Source organism: Vombatus ursinus, unplaced genomic scaffold (assembly GCF_900497805.2).
Source record: "Vombatus ursinus unplaced genomic scaffold, bare-nosed wombat genome assembly UNPS02011334.1, whole genome shotgun sequence".
Classification (NCBI taxonomy): domain Eukaryota; kingdom Metazoa; phylum Chordata; class Mammalia; order Diprotodontia; family Vombatidae; genus Vombatus; species Vombatus ursinus.
Window position 1 is genome coordinate 9,559,656 of NW_020951112.1, and position 23,382 is coordinate 9,583,037.

General features: G+C 38.5%; 1 protein-coding gene across 8 annotated transcripts in view; it reads left to right on the top strand.

Annotated features, from left to right (window-relative positions):
* The window catches only part of CEP83 (centrosomal protein 83), a 115,545-nt gene that overhangs the window by 49,534 nt on the left and 42,629 nt on the right, over nucleotides 1–23,382 (top strand). For 5 of the 8 annotated variants that reach the window (XM_027855869.1, XM_027855871.1, XM_027855870.1 and 2 more), the window contains 3 exons: nucleotides 2,466–2,616; nucleotides 8,854–8,946; nucleotides 10,310–10,441. In XM_027855869.1, coding sequence (XP_027711670.1) covers nucleotides 2,466–2,616; nucleotides 8,854–8,946; nucleotides 10,310–10,441 — 376 coding nt within the window. The remainder of the gene's footprint in view (nucleotides 1–2,465; nucleotides 2,617–8,853; nucleotides 8,947–10,309; nucleotides 10,442–23,382) is intronic. The other 3 variants (XM_027855874.1, XM_027855875.1, XM_027855876.1) reach the window with 2 other exon arrangements.

Sequence of the window (23,382 nt, forward strand, 5' to 3'; positions counted from 1 at the left end):
GTTTCCTTTGTCAGATTTGCCAGTTTGCCAGGTGGGCGGTAAAACTTTAAGATCTGTTTTGATTTGCATTTTTCTAAATGGTAGTGATTTGGTGCAATCTTATGCAGTCATTAAACATTTGCAATTCTTGTTTTAGGAGCTATGAGTTCTCAGATTTTGACCATTTATCCCTTGGGGAATGGCTCATAGCTTTCCATATTTGTGTTAATGCTGTATATATCTTGGATATCAGACCCCAGAGATATTTGATATAAATTTTTTTTCCTCAGTTGAATCTTTTCCTCCTTATTCTTAGGTTAAGGTTTTTGAAAAGTTGTTTTGGGTTTGTTAAAATATTGGCTCTTAACTATGTCTTGTGTAAGATGATGTTTACTATCAAGATATGTATTATCTTTTCTTTTCTTTGCTTTTTCTTGAAAAAAGCGAAGAAAAAATCTGTTTCAATACAGGTAATAATAATTACTTTCTTGAAGTAAATTTGCTTTAGAAATAATTATGGGGTTAGAAATTAAATCAGACTGGATCAGTGGAATAGGTTAGGTATACAAGATAGAATAGTCAATGACTATAGTAATCTACTGTTTGATAAACCCGAAGACTCCAGCTTCTGGGTTAAGAACTCACCATTTGACAAAAACTTCTGGGAAAACTGGAAAACTGTATGGCAGAAACTAGGCATAGACCAACATCTTATACCATATACCAAAATAAAATCAAAATGGGTGCACGATTTATACATAAAGGGTAAAACTATAAGCAGATTAAGAGAGCAAGGAATCATTTATCTGTCAGCTTTATGGAGAACAGAAGAATTTATGACCAAACAAGAGACAGAGAACATTATGAAATGCAAAATGGATAATTTTGATTACATTAAATTGAAAAGTTTTTGCACAAAGCCAATGCAACCAAAATTAGAAGGGAAGCAGAAAGCTGGGAGACAATTTTTACAGTCAGTGTCTCTGATAAAGGCCTTATTTCTAGAGAACTAAGTCAAATTTATAAGAATACAAGTCATTCCCCAATTGATAAATGGTCAAAGAATATGAACAGGCAGTTTTCAGATGAAGAAATTAAAGTCATCTATAGTCATATGAGAAAATGTTCTAAATCACTATTGATTAGAGAAATGCAAATTGAAACAACTCTGAGGTACCACCTCACAGCTATCAGGTTGGCTAACGTGACAAAACAGGAAAATGATAAATGTTGCAGAAGATGTGGATAAATTGGGACACTAATGTATTGTTGGTGGAGTTGTGAACTGATCCAACCATTCTGGACCTACAGGTCATAAAACCATAAGGACCTACAGGGCCACATGTGGCTTTGAGGCCACAGGTTCCCCAATTCTGACTAAGACAATTCCAAAAGACTTGTGATGGAAAATGCTATCCACATCCAGAGAAAGAACTATGGAATCTGAATGCAGTTTGAAGCATACTATTTGACCCTTTGACCCAGCAATACCACTACTAGGTCTATATCCAAAAGAGATCATTAAAATGGGAAAGGGACCCACATATACAAAAATATTTATAGCAGCTCTTTCTGTGGTGGCAAAGAATTGGAAATTGAGGGGATATCCATCAACTTGGGAATGACTGAACAAGTTGTGGTATATGAATGTAATGGAATACTGTTGTTCCATAAGAAATAGTGAGCTGGTGGATTTCAGAAAAACCTGGAAAGACTTGAATGAACTGATACTGAGTGAAGTGAGCAGAACCAGGAGAACATTGTACATAGTAACAGCAACATTTGCGATGATCGACTTTGTGAGACTTAGCTCTTCTGAGCAATACAGTAGTCACAGGGAGGGGGAACCTGCAGCGTCGAGGCCACATGTGGCCTTCTGGGTCCTTGGGTGTGGTCTTTTGACTGAGTCCAAATTTTTGGATTCAGTCAAAGGGCTATACTTAAGGGCCTACAGGACCACATGTGGCCATGAGGCCGCAGGTTCCCCAATCCTGAGTAAGACAAGTCCAAAAGACTCATGATGGAAAATGCTATCCATATCCAGAACGAACTATGGAATCAGAATTCAGATTGAAGCATACTATTTGCTCTTTTTTTCTTTTTTTGTTGTTTTTCTTTCTCGTGGTTTTTCCCTTTTATTCTGATTCTTCTTTCACAACATGACTAATGTGAAAATATGTCTATATGATCATACATGTATAGCCTATATCAGATTGCATGTTGTCTTGGGGAGGGAGGGGAAAAAATTTAGAACTCAAAGTCTTATAAAAGTGAGTGTTGAAAACTAAAAATAAATTAATTAAAAATAAAAAAGAAATTAAGTGAAACACAATAAAGAAAAAATATTTACCAGTTTAATAGACTATTTCCTTCTTATCATTTTTGTCTGTAATGTTGGTTTGGCTTAACATAAAACAATGCCATTGGAAAGCCAATTACTTAACACTGACTCCCAAGTCTTTTCTCCTCCCTTTTAAAAAAATCAGGTTACAGGATGAGTACATAAAGTCACAAAGTGAGCTCAAGCGACTCTTAAATGAAAAACTATCTCTTCAGGAAAAGTTTCAGCTGCTTCTTGCTGAGCTAAGAGGGGAATTAGTAGAGAAGACTAAAGATTTAGAGGAATTGAAATTACAGGTGAGAAAAAACACATTTGAGATATCTGCTACAAATAGTTAATTTTTTCCTAAAAAGCAAAATGGTATATAAAAGTAGCATACATATGGTAGCTTTGCAAATGTAATAATCTGTTTAAATTTTTTTCATGGTATAATGAGTCTTAATTCTGCACTTGATTCACTTATACATCTTTGGGCAGTATAATTGAGACTTAAAAAAAAAATCTTCTCCAAAATCATCGTTATAATTTGGGGATGGTTATCGAATTAATATATTTCATGAGTTACTCTCATGTAACTTATTTCTAATTTTCCCAAACTTCTGAGGAGATGACATGTGGCCAGTCAGCTGTTCTTTAATGTCAGAAGACCTGTCTTTAAATCCTTTTATTTCTGTTTGTTAACTTTGTAACTATGGGCATCCCCCTCCCTCTGGCAGCTCTCATGAGGCTGCAAGTTACGAATGACTTGTTCACGTGCTTGTGGAAGGAGCTTCACCAGGGCTGCTCTGCATTTGTGAAATTACAGGTTTTTGCTAAAACAAAACAAAGTCCTCCCAAATACAGAGAGCAGCTGGTATGAATTAGTGAAAATTCTGAAGTGTAAGTTTTATGAAACAAATGAAGTTTTATTATTTTCTACTTGTAGATTAAGGGGAGCCAGGCAGAAAAAGATTGGCAAGTGGTTGTCCTTTTGGGAACTACTTTAATGAATATATAAGAATAATTTATATTTTGCACACAGATGATATACTAATTACTGTTCAAAAATTTTTGGAGACAATTGCTCCTTCTCTTCTATACTATTCCTTTTTATAGCTTGTTTATATTATTTATCTAGAAAATCTTTATTGTCATGTAAAGGGTAAACTATAGCTCGATCTTGTCTAAATTAGTATAAATATCAAATTAGTGAATCTGTATTTTATTATTCTGATTTAATAGGACTATAACTATGTGGTTGAAACCTCAACTCTTTGCAGTTCAGTTCAACAATTTATGTGTATTGTGTTGAATTGAATTTATTAAATTCTATCCTCAAACAAATTCCCTTTATATCCTTGATATGTTCAACATTCCTTTTAAGTCAGTCCACCCTTTAATAGAACCTGTCTCTCTTGAGGATACCACCTCCATTACGACTTTCCACTGAAGGTCACTTCCCTGGACTAAGAAGAGACAGAAGGAGGAGTTGGCATATTCCTTCTTGTATCTTTTGATGATTACAGATTATTCCTGTGTAACCTACATTCTCCTTAATAACCATTTCCATTTTGAAGTACCGATTCTGTTCATGCTGCTTTCTTTATGTCCTCATTGCTGACCTGTCTCATCTCTCTTTCTCTGTAATGTTGCACCTGGACTACAGTCTTTCCTTTCACCCTATCCCATAATCATTCTAGACTTGGAATTAGGAAGACCTGAGTTTGAACCAGACATAAATTCTTACTAGGTATGGGACACTTGGCAAGTGACTTAACCTTTTTTAGACCTCAGCTTGCTCATCTGTAAAATGGGGATAAGAGCACTTACCTTATAGGATTGTAATGATCATCTTAAAGTGTTATGTAAATATGAGCTATTAATATCCTAAGTCAACATGTATTTTATAAGCATGTGTTATGTGCCAGGTTCTGGGAAGATTCAGACACATAAATAAAATAGGTCCTATACTCAAGGAGCTTCTATTCTATAGTAGAGACAGCATAGACACATGGAAATATATAAAAATACAGGGATCATCCTGGTCCCTGTGCAATATGTATGCTTGTTTAATATGAAGTGATTGGAGCAGGGGTGTGAGCAGCTGAGTGAATTGGGAAAATGAATGAAAACCTGAGCCGTGCTTTGTCAGTCAGCTTGCATTTATGAAGTGTGTACTGTGCGTAAAGATCTGGGGCTTCAAATAAAGGCGACAAACAGTCCTTGCTCTTAAGCTCAAGGTCCAGTGGGTGAGACAACATTGAAACAAAATGTACAAACAAGATATATCCAGGATAAGTTAGAAATAATTAACAGAGGGGAGACATTCGCATCAAGTCTTTTTGTAGAAGGTGGGCTTTTAACTGAAGCCGGGGAGGCCAGTCATCAGATGAGGAGGGAGAGAATTCCAGGCATGGGGGACAGGAAGTGCAATTCTCCATAGTCAAGAGATGAATTACAGTAAGCTAGTGCCACTGGATTGCAGAACACATGGGGAGTTGGCAGGGGTTTGGAGGTGGGGGGGTCTGGTTGGGGGAGGCACCGTGTAAGAAGATTGGAAAGGTTGGGAGGGAGCAGGTTATGAAGGGCTTCGAACGCCAAACAGAAGATGTTCTGTTGATCCTGGAGGGGATAGAGAGCCACTGGGGTTTATTGAATTGAGTAGTCAGATATTTTAGGAAGATCAGTCTGACAGCTGAGTGGAGGATGGATTGGAGTGGGCAGAGACAGCAACTAGAAAGCTGTCACAATAAGTCATTTAGGTGTTACGTTAAGAGGACCTCCGCCAGAGTGATGGCAGTGTCGTAAGTGAGAAGGGGGCTAGCGTGAGAGATGTCACACAGGTAAAATGGACAGCATTTGGAAACAGACTGGATGTGGTGGGGTTGAGAGGGTGAGGAGAGCACCTGGGTTATGAGTGTAGATGACTGAGGATGGTGGAGCCCTCAACAGTAATGGGGGAGTTCAAAATGGGAAAGTTCTTTTGGGGGGAAATGACATGAGTTTAATTTGGGCATGTTGAATTTAAGATGTCTACAAGGCATAAAATCCAGCATGTCCAATAGGAATTTAGAGATGAGAGTCTGGAGATAAGGGCTGGGTAAGTAGGCTTGACATATCTCTAAGACAGTGTAAAGATGACAGTTGAGGAGCTGATGAGATCACTACGTGAAACAGTATTAAAGGAGAGAAGAAGAGGACCCTGGCCAGAGCCCTGGGGCACACTCACAGTTATTGGGCACAACCTGGATGAAGATCCAGCAAAGGGAAAGTAAGGGAGTGGGGGAGAAGTAAGAGAGACTAGTGTCATGAAAACCTAGAAGGAGCAAGTGATTGGCAGTGTCAGAGACTGCAGAGAGGTCAGGGATGATGAGTATTGAGAAAAAGCCATTGGGAGCTTTGGAGAGAGCTGTTTCTGTTGAATGGTGAGGTCTGAAGCTACGCTCCGGAAAGTTAAGAAGAGAATGAAAAGGAAATGGAGACACTTGTTTTTGACTGTTGACTATGCCCTCTGAGAACCTGTACCCACAATTCCTTAACTCAATGATTTCCTTCTCTCATCCCATGTCAGCCGTACGTCGATTTGATCACGCTTGGGATGTTTCCCTTTTTTTGAATTATAGTATCTCTAAGTGCTGAATCCCCTGCACTTAGACTAAAGCTACATTTCATCCTTGTATTCACCCATCTCTGAATCTTTCTTCAGTTTACTTCTCTTAGTGGATTTACTTTCCTCTACACTCAACATTGACTCTGTAGTCTGACACTTTAATATTTTCCTAGCCAGTGCCATCAAAGCCTTTGCCAGCTGATGGTCACTCTTCCTGACCAGCTAGTGCTTATCCATAGAAAGAGCAGTGACTTAAGACAGAGGACCTGGGTTCAAATGTTGCCACTGACAACGTAACTAGACAGTCTCTGGGCCTCAGTCTCTAAAATGAGAGAGTTACAATATTTGACCTTGAATATGCCTTCCTGCTCTAGATTTATGATTGTATGGTAAACCAAACACTCAGTTTTTCCATTCCTGTTCCTAGGATGCCCAGTGTTACTCATGAAAGTGAACTCTTTTCAACCACTGCAAATTTGTGGTCTGTAACCTTGATTGGGTTCTCACAGCTCACTTCTGTTCTAAACTTAACTGATTCTTGAAATCATTCTTCACCACAGCTGTTGAAAATCCTTTTTCTCTCCCTTCTAACTCTCACCTGTTTTCCTGTTCCCTACTTTTGGCTTGGTCAGACACTGAAGACACTAAGGTCATCCGTGGCATCATTCCTGGCCATTGCCAGTCATCTTGACGTTTGTCCTGCCGCTGGACTTTGATGACTGGAAGAGAGAAGTGAGGCTGACAACTTTGTGCAGCTCTGCCTCACTTAAATCCAGTTCACACACATCCTATGATGTCATTGGTCCTCTTTGTAAACAAAGGACAAACAAAAACAGAACAACAGTCACCACGTCCTATTTGATTTCGGTTTTACCATGTGTGTGCAGACATGTTCTTCCACTCTCTTCCTCCATTTCTCTAAACTATTATACATCCTCATCCAGTCTTTCCTGCTTCTCTCTCTTCCCTGAAAGGGAAGCATTCCTAGTCTTTACTAAGACTGATCCTTCTAACTTTGCTTGTGATCCCTTTCCTTCCTGCTCTTTTAGCACTTTGCTCCATCAGTTTATTTTCTCTTTCCCATGCATATCCAGTCCCTTCATTGGCTCTTGCTTGTCTGCCTAAATACTTGCTTAGGTCTTCTCAATCTGGAAAAAAAAAACAAGCAAAATAACTTTTCCTTTGACTCTTCTATCCAATTTGACTATCATCTCATATCTCTCTTCACCTTTACTGCTTAACTTCTAGGAAGACTCTCTATACTCATTGCCTCTACTCTCAACCTTTTACACTCTCTTCAGCTTGTTGTAATTTTGCTTCTCCCTATCTTTCCCCTTCTGTCACATTTAACTCCTTGATTACCATATCCAGAGACTCTTTTATTTTTCAATCACACATTGATTGTTTTTAAGATTTTATGCTATTAATTCCCCCTCCTTTATATTGGATATGTCTATTTCCTTTTGTTAGAGATACCATATTTTTCTGGTTCACTTGCTACTGTCTCATTCTTCTTACTCCATCTCCTATGCTGATTTCACACCATCATTTTGATCTCTTACGGTGGTTGCTACCAAAAGTTTTGTCGTTGGCCTCTTCACTCTTTGTACTTTTTCACTCTCATAATTTTAACTACCACTTCTATGTAGGTGAGTTACAAATCTCCATATTCAGAGTTAACCTCACTTAAGCGCTCCAGATTTGCTCCTTCACCTGCCAGTAAGAGGTCTTGCTGTGAATGTCTCACTATCACTGCAAAGTCCCTGTGTCTGTAACTAAGCTTATTGTCTTTTCTCCTTAAACCTGTTCCGTTTTCTGAGCTCAGTCTTGGGATGACACCGCCATTCGAAACTTTGTGTTGTCTTTGAATTGGCCCCTAATGCCCTTGTTGTACAATTTCTGGTTGGTTTTTCTTTTCTGACACTTTTCATAGAACAATAGTTTAGAGCTGGAAGAGAATTTAGATGCCTTCCGATTCCCTTATTTTACAGACAAGGAACTGACGCCCCTAGAGATGGAGTGATTTCCCCAGATTCAGACATTTAGCAGAGACTCGATTTGAATCCTCGTTTTCTTGATTCCAAATCCAGTGCTCTTTACACTACGGCTATTCAGAGTTATTTGTGTGCTTTGCTTAACTTTTCAGCTAGACCGTGATCCTCTTGAAGGGTGGAATTGTCTCGTAGTCAATCCCTACCTTTGTCCTCTGCTCTTGGTATCTAGAGTAACCCTGTGCTCGTGGGCCCTCTGACCCCAAGACTGGGGGTACTTTTCCGTGGATGATCATAAGCAGGTCAGGAATAGCAGATTAAAATGGGACAAAAGGCTAGTACTTAGTTAAATATTGAAGCACTTAATATGTATTTGTGAATGAATAAATGATGTCATTCTCTTTTATAGATATCTCAGTGGCAGTATTGAGAAGGGTGGGATTTTTCTCCAATCAGTCTAGAAAATCAGGTTTTCTAGTTCAGTTGAAGTTACTAGTTTTGTCCAGGAGGCCAAGTTGCATGGTTATAACTGAATTTTCATCAGAAAATAATGAAATATCAATTTCCCTGTTCACCATGGTAGCCTTTTTCCATGTTGTTCCCAGTAACTACTTGAACATCAGCGACTGATTGTTATTAAGTCATGTCTGTTGAATTTTTGTCAGTTCTGAGTACGAAGTTAGAGTGCCTAATGCACCATGTTGTCAAATTTCCTTACTATTGATGCTGTGATTAGAGTAAAATTAGCAGTACTATAACAATTTTTGTAGATCCAGTCCAACATATTTTATATAAAATGGACATACTCATACCTTATATATTTGAAAAGAGGGTACTTGACCCAATAATTTCTTAATGATATATCCAGCCCATGATTTGATAAGTTTGAAATTTGGTAAGAACTTAATTTCAGTTTTCCTGACTTAATATTTAGGGCTTTTTCCATATAATAGGTATTGACACCTCAGAAATTGGAATTGTTAAGAACCCAAATACAACAAGAATTAGAAACTCCAATGAGAGAACGTTTTCGGAATCTAGATGAAGTAAGTAAACTGGTTTCAAAACCCAGTTATTTTCATATGATGATGTGCTACTGTGAAAAGTTGATTTTGGTACAGGGAGCTTGACTTCCACATAATCTAACAAAGTGGATATTTGTTATGACAGTAAAGTAATTTATAAAGTAGACAGAATTCAGTATTTAAGGGAGTATGACCATGAAATAATCTCACAAAGTGAACATTTACTATGATTTGTAATGTAATGTATGAAGTAGAGAAAACATCAGTACTGAAGAAATGTGACGAATTTTGTAACAAACACGTCAGAACCCTGAATCCAGGAATCTAAATGAATGTCGTCTCCTTCAAATGCATCACCTTGGGACAAAATAGTATTCCATTGTTACTGTGATTGTTTGAATTTGTTCAGTATTTTTGAAACCCATCTTTTGAAATTGCCTTTAGAACTTAGAGTATATTCTCTTGAATATCCTTTAATGGTGACAAGAATTCAGTCTGTTAGTGTAGATTTGATATTTCGAAACAGCCTAAAGTCATTAAGAGCCAAGCCTGGTGAATAAGGTGAGTGATCAAGTTGGAAAAGATCAGTTTTGGTCCAGACAAAAATATGACTGGCAATTAATGACATTCATTTTCTTGTCTAGCTTATAAACTGACTCTACACCTGGAGATTCTGATCCCCTTGGGTTTGTGTTTCTGGAGGTTTGCTCTCATTAATTCCTTTTCTCATTCATTTTTGAGTTGATGGCTCTCCTGCATCTCTGCTGCCTTATGACTAAGATTGCTTGTTAATTCTAACAACTAGCAATTTTCATAAAGTGTTAGGAGGATCTGACCAACCCAGAAGCCTTATTAGGCACAGGGTTCAGCTGGATTTGAATGACTGCCTTTTCAGGGTGATGTGTTTAGTTCAGTTAAACTATTACTATAATTTTTTATGTGATTTTTGCTACACATTAAAATAGCCCTCATTACTTTTCATTCATTCTTTTCTACTTTCAGTAGATTGTTACTCTTTCTTTGATCATATTTTTATTTGATCAAATTCATAACATTGCAGATATTTCTTATACATACTTAGTTGAGAATAGTCTACTATATTCTGAAATGATATTTTATGAAGTTCAAAGATCAGAATGTTTTGTATATGGATGCATTCTGTTTTCTTATAAAAGGCAATGAAGAAAAAAACTTACTATTTTACTGAATACGCATCTTTCCAAAAATGTACCAAAAATGGAAAGTTTCATTCTTATTTTGTGGGGTAATCTTTGCTTTTTTTATAGACTTTTTTTTTAGCGTGCATGTGATGTCTGTATTGAATATCAAATAAATATTTTATCTATGTAATTAAATTAACATTATTTTCTGTCTTCTAATTTAGGAGGTAGAAAAATATAGAACTGAATATAACAAGCTTCGCTATGAACATACTTTTCTCAAATCAGAATTTGAACATCAGAAAGAGGAATATATGCGAATTTTAGAAGAAGAAAAAATAAAATATGAAGCTGAGGTGGGCATGTTTTACTGGTCATTTATTCAATTCTTTAGTAATCTAATTATTTTGGAAAAAGTTAAGTATTTTTCTGAGTGCCAAATTATGCTTTTTCACATTTATAAAGTCAGTTTTGTATCCCTTGGATTTAATTCTTTTATTTTTTGAAAAACACCATTCTATTAATTCATTAGATATTCATTGTGTAGAAAGATTAAAATACTTCCTTTTTTTGGTCCTTACTTCACTTAAAAATGCAAAAACATAATTATTTCTTTTTAGTTAAGCAAATTCAGTTTCTGTTTTAACAGACATTAAGCACCTTGCCTCAGTTTTTTCATCTGTAAAATGAGCTAGAGAAGGAAATAGAAAACTATTCTGGTATATAGCCAAGAAAACCCCATATGGGGTCATGAAGAGTTGGGCATGACTGAAAAACAATTGAATTGAATTCAAGATACTGGTCTAGGTCCTGCGGGTATAAGTGAAACAACTTCTACTCACCCTCCTAGGACCTTATGTTGTATTGCTGAAATAAAACTGTAATAGAAAATAATGAGAAAAATCCCCCAAATGAGATTTAGATAAGTACCATTTACTTTGATGAAATTGGCTAATTCTTCATTAAAGAGCAGGTAAAACAGCTGTCCCTTTTGATCTTTGACATTTTTTTTATTGCTGTCTTTTGGGGTGTTTTTCATTGTCCTATGAATGAGAGTTTTTTAAAAAATTGATTTTATTGTAAATTTAGTTCTTTTAAAAAAACATTAAAGTGATACTTCCTCCAGAAGTATACATTTACACGTTCAAAAACAATTCCTAATTTAGATGTATAAAAATAACAGTATGATCCCAGCAACAGACTGTGTCTCCTTTCTTAGAACCAGCCCTCGTAGTACAGAGAGACTTCTCTCCATTTACTGGTCATTAGGTGATTCTGTGGCCACTGCTACCTATATAAAAAATACAAAATGAGTTATGAGGCCTGTGTGGTCTCCCTTTATAAAAATAAAATTCATTTTTAAACTCTTCTTCCTCAAATTCCCTACTTCCTTCCATTAAAAAATCTAAAACCAAAAACAAACTGAGTAGCACAATCTTTGTAACAAATACAGTTAAGCACAACAAATCTGTTTCCTTCTTTACCTTGAAACTGTCAGCCCAGGGTAGTATGCTTTCTCAGTCCTCTGTGGTCATGGTCATCTGTTGCATTGACCAGAGTTATTAAATCTTTTAAACTTGTTTTTCTTTACAATATTGTTACTCTTTGTGGGGGAAAAATTCTGAACCCTGGGTTTTAGACAGAAACACCGTGGAAACAATTGTTTAAAAATTTAGATTTTTCCTATTGTAGCATTTCTTCCCATGGGTTGTGCTTGCTCTTTCCCCTGCTGTGGCTGAGGCCTGGGCTGCCTGGGTCTAGAAGCCAGCTTGCTCGCTGCTGATCTGACCCTAAAGCCTGCTGTGCTCTGGTGCTGTACTGACTGGGTGGCCTTGTCCTGTTGTGCTGTCTGCTTTCTGGTCTGACCTTATCTCCTGCTCTGGGTCCATGTGCACTTCACCTGCTGGTTGCCCTGGCTTGTCTCCGTTCAGAACCTTTACAGGATTTTGGCAGTGTTTTTGTATAGTCCTGGAAAATTAATGTTGGAACTTATAGCTATAGTCTCTTTGGTATTCTTTACCATTACTCCTGGTGCAATTTTTAGTTTTCTTGCTGTTTTTGTGGGGCATCTGTGCTTCTCTGGGTCATAACATGTACTGTCTTCCCACAATTCCTTTTTAATCCCTTCTGCTGCCCTTTTTAATTTTATTGGTGAGTTCATCCCACTTATGTTCACAATAATGATCTATTGTGTATTTCCCTCCACCCTAGCTTCTTAGACCTTTTCTTCTTATTGTCTCTTGTCCAAATTCTAATCACAGATTTTTACCTTTTCTTTCCTTTTACTCTCCCCTTCACGATCCACTCTTAAAAGTTGAATTTGTTTGGCTTGAGACTAATCCCTCCTTTATTTTACTCTTTCTTAAATACCCTCTCTCCCTGTTTCTTCAATTTGATTATTTTTAAACTATATTCTTGTTGTGTATTTGTGTTTGTTAGAGTGCATATATGTGAGTGTGAGCCTCCATGCTCAGTTCTCATGGAAGTGAGATTCTTGTGACTCTTGTTTCCTTTACCTCTAACTTCATGTATGTAGTTTTCTTTTTTATTATGAACCTTTAGTATGTGAAATAAGTTCTACCCCCTTTCTCCTCCTTTCTTCCCGAGTGTCTTCATTTCCCCCTCCTTTTTATTTCTTCGCTTAAGAGCATCAAAATAGAAGAAAACCACTTTTCGGCCTTCTGTCTTATTTAACTCCCTCTATGACCCTTGAAGGAAATTAATGTTCTGAGCAAACACTTATTTCTCTTTTTGAACCCTTTCTTATTTTGTAGTCCCTTTCATTTACTTCAAAGTCATTATCTTTCTAGATGTCTGCATTTCAGAGATTCTTTGAAGTTTTGGTGTTTCCATCAGTAATGCTTCAAATTCCTCTGTTTGATTAAAGGTCCATTTTTTTCCCTTTAGGATTCCACTCAATTGTTCTTGGGTGTGAGCCTTTATCTTTTGCCTTTTAGAAGACCTTGTTCCAAGCTGTCCTATGCATTACAGTGGTAACTGCCAAGGCTTGTGTGCTACTAACTGTTCTTTGGTCCTTGAACTCTTTCTGTCTTCCTGAATTATTTTTTCTTTGACCTGCAAGTTTCCTCATCCCAAAGACATGTCAAGGTTTTGGCTATGATTTTCATGGGAATTTTTCATTTTAGAGTTTCTTTCAGGAGGTGATTGATGGAGTACATTTTCGCTTTGCCCTCTGGTTCTGTCAGGTCTGAGCAGTTTTCATTTATAATACCTTACAGTACTATATCCAAACTTTTCTTTTTGGCTGTGGTTTTCTGGTAGTCTGGTGATTCTATTTTTAGTCTGCTGATTTCTTATTTTACTGTTGGTGTCTGTTTTTGGTATTCATATTATGAATTTTCCTTCCTGAATTGGAATGTCTTATCAGGGCCAGGTTTCCCCTATTCCTGCACTCTTGGTTGAGATGGAAGTCTGCTGTTTGTATTATCTGGTCCTCCCCTGTGCTGGTGTCTGCTGTGCCAAATGTTCTGGCAAGTCCAAGGATCCCTTGGACAGAGTGCTCAGCTCTTTACGATTGTCAGAGGAGTCTCAGTTCTTCAGCTTTAAGCTTGCAGAGCATTGAAGCCCTGCAAACTGATCACTTTCTTTCCCTCCTGGGTGCTTAACTGCCCGTGGGGCTTAGTGACGGTGCCAGTCAGCTGCATGATCCTTAAGATGCAGTTCTCCCGCTCTGGTACCTCTAGCAGAGACCCCTCCTTATGCCCAAAGATTTCTAAGTGTCCCCTTTTGCTGACCCAAGCTAGACAGATACTCTCTATAGTTCCTAATCATTATTTGATCTGGTGCTCTATTGTTTTATATTTTCCTGGAGTACCTGCGTGGAAATTGAGCTGCTCTGCTACTGATCACTTCCTCATCTTGACCTCAAGACTTTGCGCACTTTCTTTTTGAAGAAAATACTCATGACATGACTCACAAGGTTCTGACTATGGAAAATACTTATTACCAGTACAGAGATTCAAACTGACCATATCTTGACAGGTTAAGGTGACTGACTAATGATAAATGAAAGTCATTTATAAATCAGGTAGACCATTGACTTGTTGGAGCAGAGTTTAAAATCAATACTAAATAAGAAGAAAAAAATTTAAAAAATAAGATGCAATTATGAAATTATGATATTTCTCTCCAGCAGTTTTGACATTTCTATCCAGATTTGTTTCAACCAATTATTGAAATTTTAAAAGAGAAAATAATTCAAAGAATGGACATTGACATTGACAATCACTGCTTATTAGCTTAACTGATGCAAAGTAGTTACTACCATTTTGAAGAGGCCAAAAGGCTCCAGGATTCTTAATCTTTTTGTGTTGTAGACACCTTTGGCAATCTGATGACCCTTCTCAAAATATTTTTAAATGCATGTAATAAAATACATAATATTTCAAAGGAAACCAATTATGTTGAAATACAGTAATCAAAATATTTTTTTAAAAAAAGTTCATCCATATTAAGAACCCCTGCTCTAGATGATATCAGCAAACACTTGATCTCCTTTGTCAAGCAGAGGGATATGTCAGCCAGTGGTATTACTAGTTTAGGATATAAACTCTTTTGTAAGATGATACGGGAGAAATCTGGGAAGACCTCTGTCACTGAGTAAAGTGAAGCAAGCAAAAGTGGGAGAATGGTTTGTATACTGACTCTCATATTGTGAAGAGCTGCAGCTCAGACCAGTGCCACAGTCAGTCATACCCCAAAGAGACTGATGATCAACTTCTTGGCACAGATGGATTGTGGGTGCAGAATGAGGTATATATTTTCAGGCGATACTGATACAGCACAAATTGTTGTTTTTTTTTTTTTTTTTGCTTGACTATACTTATTTGTTACAAGGGAGGGTTTTTATTGGGGGAGAAGAATGGTGTTGGAGAATACAGGGGGTGATGATAGTGGTACAAAAAAAAAGAAAGCATCAATTAAACAAAATATTCAGAAGAGAGCAGAATGAAATTCAGAAGGAGACACAATGAGGAGCGCAACATTAGTACTAGTGTGTTATGGTTGATATGTATTTTTTTTTTTGCTTTTTTTTTTTTTTTTGGTGAGACAGTCAGGGTCAAATGACTTGCCCAGGGTCACATAGTTAGTGAGTGTCAAGTGTCTGAGGACATATTTGAACTGAGGTCCTCTTGACTTCGAGGCTGGAGCTCTATCCACTGCACCTCCTAGCTGCCCCGATATGTATTTTTTTTTAAAAAAACTAACTGTACATAGCATATTCATGATTTCATACATAATCCTCTATTTCTGTCCTTTTTACATGGAAAACATGATGATGTGGACCAGTCTAATCTAGGCTACTCTAATAATTCAGGTTCAAGGTTTAAACTGTAGTAAGGCAATGTGTATCATAAGATGTAATTAAAACCAACTTTGTTAGTAGGAAATCAAACAATTTAAAAGGATACAAAATCAAGATAAAACACTACTTTCTCCCCCCTCCAGAATCAGGAAGGCATTCCTGGGAGGTCAGCCAGGGCACAGGGAGGCTTGTGATTGCATTTCCCTCCAGGCTGAGCCTCATAATTGAAATGACAAGGGGAAAAAGGCAAACTGAGTTTTTACTCTTTTAAAGAGTCAGTCTAATTCACCCATCTGAGATCAGCAGTTACCAAACTTTGTGGTCTTAGAACTCCTCTGTACCCTTAACATTTTTGAGACTCCTCCAAGTTTTTTCTTATATGGGTTATATTTATTGAGATTTACTGTGTTAGAAAATGAAATGTTTAGTGTAATTATAAAAAAAGTTTTGACCTCAAGTCCCTTGCTCCCATCCAAGGGTCTCAGGCATCCTCAGGTCCCCAGAGTATACTTTGAGAACTGGTCCTCTAGAACCACTGTCCAGTATATAGATTGTTATACAGGGATAACCATAGACAGAAACAAGGAGCAAGAGTGAGGGTGTCGGGCAAAAAGACTTTGGTGGTGGTGGATGTCAGGGGAAGGTGGAGGGCTGCTCAAGGCTCCCCCTGAGCAGTGAGGCAGGTAGCCAGACTGCTCCACCTATGATACCTGTTAGCGTCTCACTTGCCTTTTACACCAAATTAGCACCGTTCTTACCACACGTGAGAGAACCAGGTAAGCCAGATTACCTTGAAATCACTTAAGAATGGAAGCTGAAGGAAAACAAAGAACAGACAAAGAATTGGAAAATATCTGCCCAGACTTTATTTTTTAAACAAGTTATTCTCTCAGTCATTGACAGTGAAGCTGTAATATTTAACACCACTGCCTTGATGTGCTACATGAGCAGATAGAAATAAAACCCAAAGAAAGATGCAAAGAATAATTAGACTAGATCAAGTCAGTCCGTCAGCAAGCATTTATTAAGTAAATACTATCTGCCAGGCACTGTGCTAATGACAGGATACGAAGAAAGATAAAAACATAGTCTCTGCCCTCAAGGATCTCACATTCTAATTAGATCAAGTATGAGTAGAAGACATCTGTGCTACAAATGACACAGTGATCTGAAAGGCAGGCGAATATCCAGGATGTGTAAAAATCCAGAAGAGAGGAGAAAGATAGTCTGAGTAACTGTTAATCCATATGTGTTTTTTCTTATCTCTCCAAAATCTTTATGAGGCCAATTCACACATATATTGAGGCCATCCTTGATACAGACATGAGAATGGAATGGCAAGCTTTAAAAATTAGTGATAGACATCTTTTGTTTTTATGTCACCTTAAAATCTCCTTCCCTACTCCTCTTCTAGAGGAAAGGAAACGCAAATCAGTGCAGCGTAACTAACTAGCACATCAATGAAGTCTAACGTTATAGAGTCTCCCACTTGGTCATTATAATGCACAGCATTCAGTTTTGATTTTTGTTATTGTTGTTCTTGTCACTTATACCATATTATATATGGTTATTTCATTCTGTACCTGTTACCTACAGAATTTGAATAAATTATTATTTTTTTTAAGAATCTGCAGATTGCTTATCTTTTTAGGTTTTTCAGCATTATACTTATTATTTATCACAAAGTGTTTGAATTTTTAAGTTAAGATTTATTCTCTTAGCATTCCGCAAACATTTTTAATAGTATTTTATGCCTTAATACACTTTAATCTACAGTACAAATATGTATTTTTAAAATTTATTTTAACTTATTTTATTTATTCAGTCATTTTTAGTTATGGTCAACTCTTCATCACCTCATTTGGGGATTTCTTGCCAAAGACACTGCAGTGGTTTGCCATTTCCTTCTCCAGCTCATTTTACAGATGAGGAGACTGAGGCAAACAGGGTTAAGTGACTTGCCCAGGGTCCCACAGCTAGTGTCTGAGGCTGTATTTGAACTCAGGTCTTCTTGACTCCAGGCCTAGCACTTTGTCCACTGTTCCACCTATCTGCCCTAACCAGCAGTGAGGACCAGAGTATATCAATTATTACATATTATGATTATGTCTAGATTGTATTTATTCTCTTATATCTAAGTGTTCTCCTATCTTTAGGGACTCTGATTCTAAGAACTGGATATTCAAATTAGCACATAAAATTGTGTATTATGGTAGTTTTCCTTTATTACTGATCACCCTCAGAACAGGAATTGTACTTCATTAAAATATTTTATCTCTGTGGCGGAGCTTAGTGAGCACATACCAGGTATTTAACAAATATTGCTTGTTGTCATTGTTAGCTGTAGTAGAAATCACTAAACTAGCAATCAGAAGGCCTAAATTTGCATCTCAGCCCTGCTGTTTATTAGCAGTGTGACTTGTGACAAGACACTTAGTACTAATGATGACCTACCTCACCTGGCATTTAGGAAGATCCAATTAGATGATGTATGTAAAGACTGAGTAAATGTGAGGTGATAATACTGATGGTGCTGGTGCCAATGACAACAGTAGTGACCACAGGAAGGGATTTAGAATGTGCAAAGGATTACAATAAGCTCAAAAAAAAAAAAAAAAGGAAAACCCTATAAAGTAAAAAGGAATTTTCTTATGGAAAATAGTAATAATTTATTTCTTAATCTCTCAGAATCTATGATTTCACCAGTGTGGGTACTTCATCAATAAGGCTCATTAGCCTCTGTGAATTAGTGAATGGCCTCAGAACTGATATGATTGAAAAATTTATCCCTTTGTGTTCTCTCTGGGGCTAAGCTTTTTTCTGTTTAGCTAGTCCAGACCTTGATTATATTTGGTCCATCCCTGTAGGGTTCGTGACAGTCTTATGACGATGAGCCCCTCTGAACTGACCCATGTTGGTCCCTGAATGACAGTCAGCCAGCGCTTACATGAAACCTTGCTGGCTGGGTAGGACCTGTCAGGGCTTGCATTCTGTTGTTGTAGCCTTTGAGAACCCAGGTTCACTTTCATACAGCAATGAGCCATTGGAGTAGAACTTTAGTGGAGGAGTAATAGATTTACAGATGCTCACTAGGAGCTGAGTACTTTGCCAGGGCCTGGAGGATACAGGATTAATAAGGCATAATCCCTGTTCTTATGGAGATCATAATCCAGTAGGGGGTTGCAGCATATATAGAAATGATTGTAATAAATGTTTAACAAGATGATTTCAGAGGAGAAAATGCACTTTGTGAAGAGCGAGCCAAGAAGGATAATATCTTTTCTCAGATGGGATGGGACGGGACAGTGTCTCACAGAATCACACAGTTGGAAGGGACATCCAACCTGTACCTGAAAAATAATTCCCTCTCTAACTTGCCCAACAGGTACCTATCCAGCCCCTGCTGGGTGACCTCCAGTGAGAAAGACTGTCCACCTCTTAAGCACCGTTCTACTTTTGGAGAAGTCTAAAATGTTAGGAAACTTTTCTTTACAATCAGGAAACATTAAGGGCCTACCACATGCCAGGCACTGTGCCAAGTGCTGGGGTTGGAAAAAGGCAAAAGATCATCCCTGCCCTCAAGGAGCTTACAGTTTAATGAGGGAGGCCTAAATTTGCTCCTTTGCTATTTCCCATATATTGCTCTTAGGTTTGCCTTTGGGTATAAAACCTGGGGCAAAGCATAACCAGTGTAATCCCTCTTCCATGTGACTACCCTTCAGATTTTTGAAGATAGCTACCAGGCCCCTCCCCCCCCCCGCCTAGTCTTCTCTTCAAGCTAGATATTTCTTTTTTTTTTCATGTGGTCTCCTTACCATCATAGATCTGTAGACTCAGGCCTGGAAGAGAGCATGAAAGTTGTTGAGTTCACCCCCTCATTTTACAGATGAGGAAATCACGGATGTTCACTAACTTAATGGAGGTCACAGAGAAGAAAATAGCAGTGCCAGGATTTGAACACAGGCCTTCTGATTTCAGAGCTCTTACCGTTGTACCATGCTGCTTCATAAAACATGAACTTGAAGCTTTTACTGTGTTCTTTGTTCTAAAACGTGATAGCCCAGAATTGAACGCTGTTCCAGATGTGCTTAGACAAGAGTACTAGTACAGTGGAACTTGGTTCTCTTTGTTTCTGATGCCAGAATTCTCTTGATATAGCTTAGAGATCTCATCATATTTCTTGGCTGTCATGTCCCACTGCTAACTCTTGAACTTTTAGTGCACTAAAATTTCAAGATCTTCAGATGAACAGTCTTCTCCATCTTGTACAGTTCTTTACATCATCATAGCTAGCATTTCTATTGCCCTTACAGTTTGAAATAACATTTTTAGAAATACCTAATTTTATTCCTACAAAAACCTTGAGGGATAGGTTCTGTAATCCTGTTTTACAGATGAGGAAGCAAGCCTCAGGTCACAGAGCTAGTGAGGCCTCAAATCTGAGGCCAGATTTGAACTCAGGTCTTGCAGATTTCAGTTCCAGCACTCTGTCCACATTGCCACCTAGCTGGTGTAACCCTTTAAATTCGTCTCCTTTAAATTTCCTCGTATTAGATATGATCCCAGGGTTTCACCTCTCAAATGTTTTTGAATTCTGGCTCTGTCACCCAGTATCAAGCTTCTTTCCCAGTTTTGTATCTGCAAATTTTACAAATAGATTTTGATAGAAATGTTAAACAGCATGGGGACAGGCACTGATGGATACATGTGAAGCATTCTGTTGGAGATTGCCTGGTAAGGTGACATAGAACCATTAATCTACTCTTTGGGTCCAGGCATTTAACTCATTCTGAATTCATCTGGTCAGTCTCTTTCTTTTCAACAAGAATAGCATGTATCAGTTGCTTTGCTAAAATGTAGATAAACTGTATGTTTTGGATTTCTGGTCTACCAAGTTAGTTATCTTGGCACAAAAAGGAATGGTTGTGACCTCTACTTCATGAAGCCATGGTGGCTTTCTGTGAACACTGGATCCTTTTCTAGATATTTACTCACTGTCCATTTAGTATTCTGTTGTAATATTTCCCCCAGGAATTGAAGGTAAGCTCACTGACCTATAATTTGAACAGTTCCTTCTCTTCTTCAAAAAACCTGGACATTTTGTCTCCCTTAATCCTGTGGTATCTCATTCTCCATGGTCCTTCAGAAATCACAAACAGTGGCCATGTGAGCCAGTTGACTTGAATATATTAAGGACAGCTAGGTACTTTTTTAATATCTGCTCAACTGATTGTGGGTATCAACTCCCATTTTTTCCTGCTTTTCCCAGTACAAAGATCATTCAGAGAAAACAGAAACAAAATAAGAATTCAGCAGCTCTGCCTTCCCAGTATGATCAGTTATCACTTTAGCAGCCACCACAAGCAGTGGTCTTTTCCCTTCTTTGAACCCCCTCTTTCCCTCAGTATAGCTGAAAAAAAACCGTAAGAAGTCTCTTTGTTTTCCTTAACATTATCCTCACCAGCCTCAGCTCATTTTGCTGAGTGTTAGTACTCATGACACTCTTTTTAGGGGATTCTGCCGTGCTTTGGTAGTCATTGTCCATTGTCTGCCTTAAGTTGATGCTTTAGTTCATTGCATTGGGAAAGGTTAGGCAGTGGCATTTGAGTTAGATGTTTATGGATGGGTGGGAGTTCACTAGGCTGAGTTGGGGCCTGTTATTTCTGGGAGTTGAGAAGTGAATACACAAAAGATGGAACTCGGACAGTATGGAAGACTCCTGGGAATGCTGTTTGGCCGGAGTGTAGAACATGTCACAATGTGCTCTGACATAAGATTGCAAAGGTAAAGTGGCTTCAGCTTGTGGCAGCTGACTGCAAGGCTGAATTGGAACTTCAGTGCATATTAAGGAGTCCCAATTCTGGCCAGTGCTGACTGCATGATTCTGATCAAGAAGCATCACCTCGTGGTGCCCCAGGCAACTTGCTCAGGGTGGGGGTTGCTAGTCTACTGTAGAGGCTTTTCCCAAGGGGACTTCTCTATCCCAATGAATCACAGTGCCAGTCATCCCTTGTCTTCCCCCATCGTCCCCAATCCAGCTGAATGAGGAATAATTGAAGGATTTTGCACAGAAACATGATGATCTGCTCAGGATAGTCATGGCATGAAGATCACATTGCAAAGGCGAGACAGGGAGGCTCATAATCCTCAGTATTCCAGATGTAAGCTAACAGGGTCTATACGAGCGTGGGGGCACTGAGCCTAGAAGGGAGGTACTTGATAGGGGAGACAGAGGCAGAATCAATAGACCGTGGCATTATTTGGATGTGAAGGCGATGGAGTGTCAATAAATTAGGAAGGATAAGGGCTTTGGACATGATTGTAAAGACTTGTGGTGGTCAGGAGAGACGTAAAAACAAAGATAGAGAAGGTGCCCCCCACCCCCCGTACCTGAAGAAGAACATCCTTTCTAAAACAATTATCTAGCATTTTCCTTGAAGATCTCCAAGAAGAGGAACTTGTTGACTGTCATATGGGCTGGCTCTCTATGACAGGAAGAGGGAGGGATAATTGCATTGCTCCTAGTTCTGCCTCCGATGCAAAGCAGCATGAGAGCCCTTCAGATACGTGAAGACGGTTGTCCCGTCCCCCCAATGTTGTCTTCTTTCCAGGTTTAACATTTCTAGTTCCATGAACTGACCCTCTTAGAGATTGAGCTCCAGGCCCTTTGTCCTGTTGCCTTCCTCTGGGCACTGTCCAGGGTCCCGCTTGTCAGGACCTTTCTGGTGGCATGGCACCAGACCTGCTGGCAGTGCTCCACGTGTGGGCTGATAAAGGCTGCATGTAGCGGGACAGTTTGCCCTCTGGTCTTGGCCCTCGGCCTCTTGATGCAGCCTTAGATCACATTAACTTGGCCCTTGTGTTACCATGGCTCACTTTAAACTTGTAGTCTACCGAGCTCCCAGATCTTTTTCAGATGCAGTGCTCAATAGCTCCTCCTCATCTTGCACTTGTGAAGGTGATTTTTTTTTCCAGACCTGTGTAAGACTTTATACTTATCCCCATTAAGTTTTATCTCCTAAGCTTTGACCCATTGTTCCAGCCTGTCACAATCACTGTAGATCTGGAGTCTGTCTTCCAGCATCTTAGGTATCCCTTTAGGCTTTGGGTTATCAGCAAATTAGGTAAGCATGTAATCTATACCATTATCCAAGCCAGAGAAATAGTAAACAGAACAGAGCCACTGACAAATTACTGGGACATTTCACTAGAGACTTCCTTCCCTACATTTTCCTGAGGGCTCATATTTGTGGTGTTACTGTTTGAAGTTGTATGAATAGATGAGGTTGCTAAGGAAGCAAGCATAAGGAAAGAGTAGATGAGGGCTAAGGAGACAGCCCTGGGGAAACCTGACATTAAGGAGACGGAATGAGAGAAAGGAGGTGCCGGTGAAGTGGACAGAAGGATCCCTTCAAGAGCCCAGGGAGGACAATGCACAAGGAAGACTATTCACTTTTGTAGAGACGTCAAGGAGGTATTGGCTGAAGGAAAGTGGTAGCTTTGGCAATTGTTTGTGACCTTTGAGAAGGCAGTTTCAGTAGAGTGGCGGGGATGAAAGCAAGATTGCAAGGAAGGAGGCATAAATGATGATTTTTTTGAAGTGGGGGGGGATAGTCCAAGGAGTTAGTAAGGACAGAGGACAACTTTTAGTGGGTTTGAGAGACCGAACCATGTTTGTACATGGATGAGAAGGATTTGGAGATGCATGAAAGAAAGGATAATGGATGAGATCAAGGGTGCAGATAGAGGAGATTGAGTTTCTGTTGAAAACAGGGGAAGGGGAGAAGGAAGTGAAAATGGGTGATATTTTAAATGTGGAGGAGGGGAATGTGTATCGCCTATACTGCATAAAAATGAGATTGAGAATGTTATGAGTTGCTGCTGAGAGTATATTGGTATTCTGATTAATATTATGTATTTTAAATTCTGGAGATCTTATAAATGCTTATGTTTGTGTTAAGCAGTCTGTTT